General features: G+C 29.2%; 1 protein-coding gene across 2 annotated transcripts in view; it reads left to right on the forward strand.

The window, feature by feature from the left end:
- LOC106692150 (protein PALS1) overlaps nucleotides 1-10760 on the forward strand; it is a gene marked incomplete at its 3' end in the record, with an annotated part of 447466 nt that overhangs the window by 133308 nt on the left and 303398 nt on the right. For both annotated transcript variants that reach the window (XM_067045121.1, XM_067045122.1), the window contains 1 exon segment: nucleotides 7609-7745. In XM_067045121.1, the coding sequence (XP_066901222.1) occupies nucleotides 7609-7745 (137 nt within the window).

Raw genomic sequence — 10760 nt, forward strand, 5'->3', positions numbered from 1 at the left:
ACGGGCTCATTTGTTTCAAATATACTAGCTTGAGAGAAGTTAAAATAAAAATGTTTTCTCTTCCCAGGGTTGGCAAATAGAATTTGTTACTATATTAAAAATGAGAGTTGCGTGGAAATTGTAAATATTTTAATTACTTATGTTATTACACAAAACTAAATTTTATATCTTTCCGTAAATTTGTGATGTTACTATTTTTGATTTCGAATACATCTCCTCAATGGATAGTTCTTAGAAAAATTAAAGAACATATTTTATGAATTTTCGTACATAATGGAAAATGATCAATTTATTTTAATTCATTATATGCTGGATTGTTTGCAATAAACCTCAATTTTTTCAAGAAAACCATGCTACTGGCGCCTCCTTACGATTCTGTTTCATAGACTTCTAACAGTATCCAAGTTGATTGTAGGTGTATCGAATGGCCTTCTCGTGGCAGGATATCGATTTCTGAGAAGTATGAATATTGGTTTACAATGGATAAGATCTCTAACGGTGACACTTTAGTGACAGTGATTTAGTAGATATTTGGTTTCATTTCCCCTAGTAGTGATAGTGTGCTGTCTATTCTAAACAGCCATCCTGGCATTAACTATATACGTCTATCTGTGTAAGTGAATAGAATAAATGTTATCACTACATTCATATGCATCATAACTGAAGTTTCTTTTTCTGTTGTAACATAACATATTAGTATAGCAGTTTTATTTAATTAAGATTATTATTAAATTAAAATTATTAAAAAAAACGTAGTACCTGAAATACCAGTAAATAATTAGCGAGACAGCGTTTTGTCAATTCTCACTTCAACAGATTAAAATAAAATAATATCCAATTAGAAATATCACATTACTCCAAGTCGCTTTATGAAATACTGTTGAAATCAAAACTATCAATATTCAACATTGTAAGATTATTTAGAGAAAGAAACCGGACACAGGGTTGTTTCAGCACAAGAAAATATTTAATTAAGTTATTTAGTTTTGTAAGGTTCGGAGGATTCAAAGGGAGAAGAATGGCTCAAATGGGAAGATATTGCATTTATTTATGAAACGTTAAGAATTTTAGCATTTTAAATAAATCTAAAAAATTGAAGTTTATGACATTTTGAAAATAATTTTAGTAGTTTATATAATGAGATGTAGTGAAAATACTCTCCTTGTTAAAATTCTTTTTATTAATTAACAAAGTTTCTGGGTTACCACTCCATTATCAGGTTATCTACAATACAAATTTACACTCCTCACATTATCCACACAACAATTAAATTAACTAACTACAATTTTCGTATTTTAACCAAGTACCTTAATACAAATATATCTTCAAATATCACATTTAAGCTGTTCTCCTTATTAGTCATAGGTATAATAACAATAATCATGTTGCTGTCACTTTTTTAAAATAAATTAATATATAAAACTTCATATATAAAAATAAATAAGAGGAATCTAAAACCATTCTATTTAAAATTCGAGGTATAAGGTCATTCTTACAATATTAATAACAAATAAATTACAATCTGTGCCAAGAATCTCCTACCTTAAAATTTATTTGAAATAAATTAAATTTCTATACTACTCTATTAATTTAAAAAAAAAAATAATAACACTACTGATGTCTAACTTTAAATTACTGAGTGATTAATAATATCTATATAATATGTTCTTAAATTTTTAGTGTCAGTCATAAAATTAACATAAATCTTTTTAGTAGTATTTATTGCTTCAATAATTTTCCTTTTTTTTTGCGTGTTTGATTATGTCCAAAATTTTAGAATTTTAAAAATCAAAATCATGTTTAACTTTAATAATATATTGGGCCAGTACAGTTGTGTTAATGTTTTTGACATTTAGTAGTTTTTTTTTTAATATTTTGAGTTTTCTGATATTGCTGATCAGCTATCCTCCTTTTTTGTCTATCATTCTCTAATACACCTAATATGGTAATTTTTTTCTAAATTTCTGCCGTATATTTTTAGGTTTATTTGAAAATGGTTAGAGCTGCGGTGAGGAAGAAAGAAAAATAGTTGATAACTGTTTCTTTTTCCTTCATAACCGCAGCCCTGACCATCTCCTTCAAATTAACTTACGGTCAATCATCCTTATATATATATATATATATATATATAAAATTTTTAAGGTTTATTACGAACAACTCCTTAAGTATAACAAGCAGATGAAATATCATTAACCACTTTATAGAACATTTAATAAACTTTGATTTAAGCCTGAATAAGGTTCTTTATGTTTAATAATTCCTGTTGGTACAGTCTTTCCAAAACCAATTTTTATTTCTCCAAATAAAGAGAATTTATCATTCTGTGAATTTATTTTTTTAAAGTTTGATGAAAACTACTATTCATAGAAAAAATATCATCATACACTTCTTTGTTGTGAATTTGATGAGTTTTAATTGAACTCCTTACTTATTTTATATTTTCTGAGAAACCATTTTCCAAATACCTTTTTTCCCAAATAATGTTAAATTTATTTTGATGAGTATCATTTAATCCATTAGAATTGTCTTTTTTGGATTTAGCTGCAAATCATTAGGAAGTTAAATAAAATATAAAACCTATCCTTAAGACAAAATCTTGAATAGTAAACTTTTTCATTCTATTTATTATTTCATTAAGGCCAATTTTTAACAATAAACGTTTTAACGATTAAAGACAAACGGGTACATTTTTTTTCCTGTACAAAAATCGTTTTAGTTGCGGAAATTCTGTCATATTCTAAGCACTGCGTCATTCTGCGTTCAAGATGTATTTATTTTTACATTTAAAATATATTTCTCTACTGAGGGGGCATGGACATTCATTGTTTAGTGCTAACTGATTATACCATTTTTTTTAAAATTCTGTGGAGCTTATTTAATTTTTTGAAATTTCATATTCATAATTATTTCTGACTGTGAGATTAACCCATATATTTTTTAATAAGGTTTAGATAGTTGACCGTAATTAATAATTAGAGAAGATGGTCGGGGGGTCAGCAAAAAGAACATAAATAAATAAAAAATTATTTATTCATGCAGACGTTTCAACCTGAGTTTCAGGTCTAAACCAGTTTTAGCTAGGACCCCCTGATGAAGACCTGAAACTCAGGTTGAAACGTAGCATGAATAAATATATTTTTGTTTATTTATGTTCTTTTTGCTGACCGTACCCCCGACCATCTTCTTCAATCACATATATTTTAGGAAATGGTATAATATTTTGGGAATAGGAAATAATATTTTGTCAGATAGTACGTAATATTGTTATTTAGGGACTCGGGCAAATTAATTAATTTCGACCGCAAAAAAAAAAAATAAATAAATAAATAAATACCGCAAACGATAAGTGAAATATGTGATATTGCCCATATGGAACTGCAGCTGAGGTATAGAGAACTCGCCCAGTAAACCACAAATCCTCCGATGAAGGTAATAACAGTATGTCTCTTATGACGTCAGTACCTGCAAGAGATAGGTTCGATACCTCGATTCCAGGCAATTGTCGATGATTTACCTTCCTAGTAATCGAACGGTACAATCGGTGCACGAATCTTACAAACTGACTTCTAAGACTTTTTTCTATAAAATATCTATTTCGTTTCAAGGTGCTATCCATTCCAGTAAACCCGGAGGAAATGTATGGTCTTATTTTATTCTTCATATGACAGTATTATTGTAGTGTTTTATGCATAATATAAAACGTGTTACTTATTTTGAATTATAGAGTGCCTGATAATAGGGCGGTGTCTCAGAAACGTTGTAATGGATGAATTAAAATAAAAGAAAAGAAAGTTATTATGGATGAGTTATTTACTTCACCTTATTAGATAATTAATATATCACAACTTATCTAGTTATATGATTTTTAATATGTAATATTATTCATTTATATTATGAAAAAAAAATGTTTTGGTATTTGTTTTAGTAATTTAGATTTTAGTTAATTAGAAAAAAACATGGATTCAAACCGACTGCTTCTGTCACTAGAATGCTACGTTATGGCATAATATTCTTGGCCATCCATAGCCTCAATCAAATAGATTAATTCTAATAAAAGCTACTCGGGTTGAGGAACAACGGTAGAGTTGAAAACATTTATGCATTTTGCGATTAAAAAACATTGCGGGTGAGTATCAGTAGAAAAAACTGTACCTTTATATTGTAATAAATAATTTATTTTATTAATTTTCATACTAGACTAAAAAGACAAGAAACTGCTCGTCGATTCCGACTATTACAACATTTACTAGACAAACGGTCTAAATTGCCAATCCATTACAAAAGACTGATCTACATGACTATTATAAGGCCTCTCAGGACATACGGAGTTTAACTTTGGGGCTCCACTAAACCATCAAATTCCTTCCGAATCCAATCCTTACAGTCCAAAATCCTTCGTAAAATCCTTAATGCTCCTTACATTGTCCGAAATCAAGTCATCCATCAGGACCTCAATGTCCCATATGTTGCCGATTTTGCCAGAACCAGATACAATTCCTTCCATGATAAACTTCCCAACCACCCAAATCCACTTGTTTCTAACCTGGCTTTTCCTTCATTACCTAATAATCCTCCTAGGCGTCTGAAAAGAAGATGGCCTCGAGATCTTCTCCTCTAGAAATGTTATTGCAGTTCTATCAATGGGTAGATTCCCCACATGTTTTTATCATGTCACTATGTCACTTAGAGAAAATTTACTTGTATATATTTTTATATAGTTGTAAATAACAATAAATGAATTATTAAAAAAAAATGTATTAATTTAAACCAAAAGGCGGTTTATATATATATATTTTTTTAACTATCAAATTATCTTTGTTTAACCGATTATATTTCGTTAATATTAGGTTTTATATTGTGTGTAACCTAGGTAGTCTAGAAGTAAATAAATACTGAAAAGTTCATCTTATTGAACTTTATTTTCTTATAAGTTGCTTAAGGCGCAGTAATCCAATATTATACAGTGAAAGTTTTGAAGATATAGAAATAGAAATAGAAATCTAGGCGAAACGAATGAAGATTACGGAAAACCCAGGGTGTGGGAACGGATTATGAAAAAAGAGACTGTGGTAGATGGAAGATGGAAAGTGGATGGTAGAAAGAATTTACTTTCTTTCTTGGATACTAATTAAATTCTCTTTAATTAAGGTCACTGTGACTGTATATTAGATGTTAAGATATACATATATTAAGGCCAGACCCATGACTTTCTGACCATTAGAAGTTTTTACTTTTTACTACATTTATGCTTTGTAAATTACTGGGTTGATGATTATACTGCTAAATAATTTGATTCATTAGTTCATTTATTATAATATAATTTTATTAATTAACAGTAGATGGAAAAAAATTAAAAAGTTTGGTTATCAGAGTTTTCCAAATTATCGGCTTCATCACTCTACCCTTCTCTCTTTTCGTCAACCTTAAAAGTAACTTTATTGTTTTTTGGAACATGTTTCTCTGAAATTATTTGAGCTATCCGCTCTCTCTTTTCTGTTTTATTTTTATTTTATATCATAAATTCAATATTTATTATTAGTATTATTATTTATAATTTTAAAATTCATTCAATTTGTTTATAATAGATACGAAGAACTACTATCTCAATGTAATAGAATACTAGATTGTGCTAAGATGAAAGATAGAATGTTACATGAATGGATGACATTGTTTAAAAAAAATATTGTTGTACTATATAAACTATTGTCATTGTTGACGAACTTTTAATGAAGAAATGGATTATGCTAATTTTAAAGTAAAATTTTAATTGTACTTAAAAATAATTCATATAATTTTTAAGTATATTGGTATAATTATATGCCCATATACTCATCCGATACACATTTTTTTTTTTAAATTTGTTTAGAATGATTTTATCTAAGATCATGGAGTACAATATTTTACCATTTATCGTAATCAACAAAATTGACAAAATAATCGGCCGATAATGTAACAATATTTAATATGAACGTCAGTCCATTGTTTATAGAAGTGAAAACTACTAATTTTTTTTGCCTTACGATTTCAGAGAAACAAAGTAAAACAACGAATACGTAAATTATTCTTGTTATTAAAAATAAATAGGTATCGAATAAATAGCTGTTACAAATCATCAAATAAGACGACTGTCTTGGTCCGTCTGAAAATCAATTTGTCTGCTTTTGAAGAAAAAAACACTCATTATATAACATATTTGGTATTTTTGTGAAAACCCTTTCCTATTATTTTTTTCATTTAATACATATTATTTCATTAACTTTTCATGGTATTCCTCACCTTCAGGGTCAACAATTGTATTTGTAGTTACATTGTCTTTGTCACATCTATCCATTATTCTATATTTCGTCTTAAAATATTTAAAATATTTTTTCATGTACGCTTCTTTAAATATTTTATTTTTTCTATCACACTGAATTGATATAACTCTTACCCCTAATTTCTGTAAGATAAAATTCTTTAAAGTATTCTATATTATAAATTTTTTTAATTAAAGGCCAAATATAAAATTATGGATAGATATAAAAATGAAAACTATTGATAAGGCTGTTTACTTTCTCTCTCATTACTGAGAAAAAACATCGAATCAGTGATGAAAAATATATAATAGTCATTATTCATAAAAATACCTTGTATAAGAAAGCCTTCTAGTGTAAAAAACATTCTAATTTTATATATAGTAGAGTGTATTGTGTACGGAAAATGATGACAGTAGTATCAATATTTCGAAGATAAAAGTACTTGTAGATAGCGGATTAAAATGGTCGCACTGCCCTAGTATGTGTGTGTGTTTATTTAAATTTATACTAACACACTCCTAAAAACCATGGGAGGGTGCAACGTCTCCAACGTGCAAATATTGTCAGTCCATTCTTACGATTAGACATATTTTTGAAGAGTGTACTCACTATTTTCCAATAATAAACAGGATAGGGCTGACCCCAAATTTATCCGAAACTCTGGCATATGAGGAAGCTAAAATTACACGAGTATTTGGATTTTTAAAAGCACATTGCCTTCTTTATAAATTATAACTCCTCTTCGATTTTATGATTTGTATTTATTTTATTTTTTTTAATTATTTTTCTATTTTTTATTTATTTATTTATTTTTTTACTTTTATCATGCCATAGGCGTTGATGACCAGAGGGTTTTACGCCTTTAAGCAACAAACAACAACAACAACCATGGGAGGGTTGACACAAATCTCACATTACAAATTTATGTTTCCTTTATTGTGTAATACTATATTCTGGCATATACATTCAAACATTCATAGTGATAAGAGAGCGGATTCACACCATATTTTCAGAGCTTTGTAATTCAACTGATAACAAAATAATAAATAGAAAAAATAATACAAAATTATACTAAAATTACATCTTAGAACTCCGAACCAAGTTTTTCCTTGGTTTTGAAGTAAAAATAGGACTCCGGAAGTTCCCAGCGCTTCTTTCGCAACCTCATCACTACTACTGAAAGCCAGTGGAGGTTGAAAAACCCTGCAAGCATAACGAAATTACATGTTTCTTTTTTTCTAGCTATTAGTTAGTTATTAGATTTAAATGCAATATAATATTATTATTAACGTTCTGTTCTTTCATTTTGTAGCATACGACCTCGCCCAGAACTCTTGCGTCCAGGATGCCTTCGTCATCGCGGTGGAGGCTCAGGCGAGGGAACGCCTCGAGCGCCTGTCCGCCCTCAAGCGGATCAAGCCTGTCGATATGACCAAACTGTCACAGCAGGTAGGCTCCAATATATTATACTTATTCCTATATTATAATAATGAACTCCCACTTTTATAGGTTCACATACCTCCTAGTACCGATACAAAGTGTTTTTCAGTACAAAACATTTGAAGCTCATGGGAATCTTGTTAATCATAATTTCAAAATTGGAAGAAGACAGTTGCCCGTGTGAAGTAGATTGGAGGAAGATAGTCAAGGTGGCGGTCCATAAAGGTATCAAAATAGTAAAAGAAAACTATTTATTAATTAATAAACTAAAATAAAACTATTTATTATTAACCAAAGTCAGTTAGCAGTAGAACGTCATTCTTATCAGCCACGACGAAGCCCTGCAAAGTTGGGCGAAACGTTGGTTAACAATAAATAGTTATTTGTTACTATTTTGATGCCTTTATTGACCGCCACCCGGATTATCTTCCTACAATATAATTTCTAAATGTTATAAACACAAGCTATTTCGATTAATTTCTTATTTACATAAGTTTTATCTCCGTCTAATATCACAGACAGCAGAATACATAAAATTTTTAAATGCTAGAGATTGTGGATATGAATCTATCCTGTATTTGAAAAAGGTACTTTTTTCTCTTAGCATTGGTTAAAATTCTTTAAGAACCGTCTCTATTTCAATTATTTGACCCCTCTTACCTCTCAAACAACTATTAACTAGGTATACACGGCAGAAAATTTGCTTAAAAAATTAGTTTGGGATGGCAAAATCTAAAATGTTTCGAAAACCTGAATTCCCTGAACATTTCTCAAAACTCCTCAGAAAATGTCTAGAAAACCAAGCTTTAGTTTTAATTTTCTATGTTCTAAAATAGGGCTTATAAGCTGTTTAGAGTATAATAATCTCTTTAAATAAGATATTTCTCCAGTTTTATAAATATTCGTAGTTTGAAAAACTTAAAAAGTTCAAATTTCCCAACTTTTTAAGTTTTCACAATATTGAAGGGTGTGACACTATCACTTTATTATCCACTATGACAAATTATTTAGTTTTAGGGACAAGAATATATTTATTTGTGCTGAAATAACATCGTTTAGCAAAACATTGTGATTTTTCTGTTATTCACCGAAAATCGGTGAATAAATACAACTCTTGTGATATTCAGTATACCATCATTTGAGTGTTCTTATTCGATTCAGAGACATAAAATGATATATTACTCGATTTATTTTATGGCAGTTATTTTGCAAATGTGCCACTCCATATTTCTAAGCCTCCAAGTGGAGATTGCCTCTCTCAAATTTTGGAGTACTCTGCAAATCTCGATTCCTACTTCCGAGACGGAGTGTTTCCAAAGTTGAACAAAGTTAGTTGTTCATTCGATCGATTTCGGTCTATTTTTCTTGTATTATCTTTAGACAACTTTGTAAACTACTATTAAAAAATGTAGTGTAAATTGTTTTAGAAATTTTTCCTTTAAAAATTAGATAATTTAATGGGGCTTTCAATTACTTACCATTTTTAACAATATCATCCTTCACTAAATTCAATAAGCCTGTTAAATACTTATTTGGTTTCCGGTAATAAAGTAAATAAAGAACGACGCTGGAGTTTATGACCTTTTCTTACCTGAACTGTAGGACATTGTGCGCTCTTGACGTCAGTATGAATCACGCATTCCTTGGACACTGTCTCCTTCGCTCTCGCCTCGAGTCTGCGTGATTCTCTTTAATCATAAAAACATATTTAGTGTTCCATTATGGCATATAATCACTTGGACGTGAATTAAATATGGTATAGATTTACAGTATACCCCATACTTATTCATAAAAAAAAATCCTAAGTGTTTACATCTTATGTGATGATAATTGTGTAGCAATAGATTTTGGAAAACGGATTCGACCTTAAAATAACTGAACTCTTTACTTCTCTTGTACGATAATTTTTTTAATTGAAATGTTATTTTATCACGTTCTTAAGTTAGATACTAGGTAGCCAATTTTGATTATTATTTCTTTTTAAAATTATGATTTATTTATTTTATAACAGATCGGCTTGGTTGGCCTTACATGGTTAATTTAACCGTCACATTTTATTTATTTTTTTAACCGTTCATTATGGGAGGGGGGGGGAGGAGAGTGTAGTCTTTAAACTCAGGAAATCCATTGTGTTAGATCCAGTTCCAAAAAAAAAGTGATTAACTAAGATCGCAATTGTTAATTAGTCTAAAATTTTCAGATTATCTACGCCTACGATATATATAAATTATAGGAGGGTTTTATGAAAATTAAAATAAATATATGTATAACATGCAGTATGCTGATGTGTATTAGTATTGAAATGTAAGATAGTCAATGTACTATAAAGTATAGTAGTTTTTACTGATAACCTTCGTAGAAGTACCGGGCCCTATGATATTTGCCAAAATAAATTCCAAAAATGTTGATTTTTCGGTTTTTGGAAATGGCTGGTTAAATGTGCCTTAAATTAGTTTATAAGTACGATCTTTCCCTCTGTAGTTTCCATGATTTTTGACAAAATAATATTAAAAAATATTGATTCTCATTATATGGAAAATAATAGTAAAGAAAATAAAAGTTGGTTTTCTCACCGTTTCCCTAAAGCTAATGAATGTAATGAACTCTTTTAGAGATCAAATTTTAGAAAATTTGCTAATAATTATGTACCTTTGAAGATAGTGACAAGTGAATGAAACCGAGGGAAAATGGTTTAGAGTTTTGTAAAATGAGTGGAGTGTACCCACAATGGTTCAATACTTAATTATCAAGGTCATTTACTGTACCTATAATAGACCAAACTTTAATTATTATCTTAGAATATGTAATCCATTTTATTTTTAGAAAGTAATAACATTTTCTAATAATTCAATTGGGCGCCATTTTTGAAGACGGTGGCTCTGAAATGGCCCATAAGAAACTTTTTATTTAAAATGATTGACATTTTCAAAATTCACATTCAAACCTTCTCTTATAATACGTACCCTTTTTATTATCAGAATTCACATTCAAACCTTCTCTTATAATACGTACCCTTTTTATTAT

This window comes from Halyomorpha halys, unplaced genomic scaffold (genome assembly GCF_000696795.3).
Source record: "Halyomorpha halys isolate HHAL.00 unplaced genomic scaffold, Hhal_1.1 Scaffold456.1, whole genome shotgun sequence".
Lineage (NCBI taxonomy): Eukaryota > Metazoa > Arthropoda > Insecta > Hemiptera > Pentatomidae > Halyomorpha > Halyomorpha halys.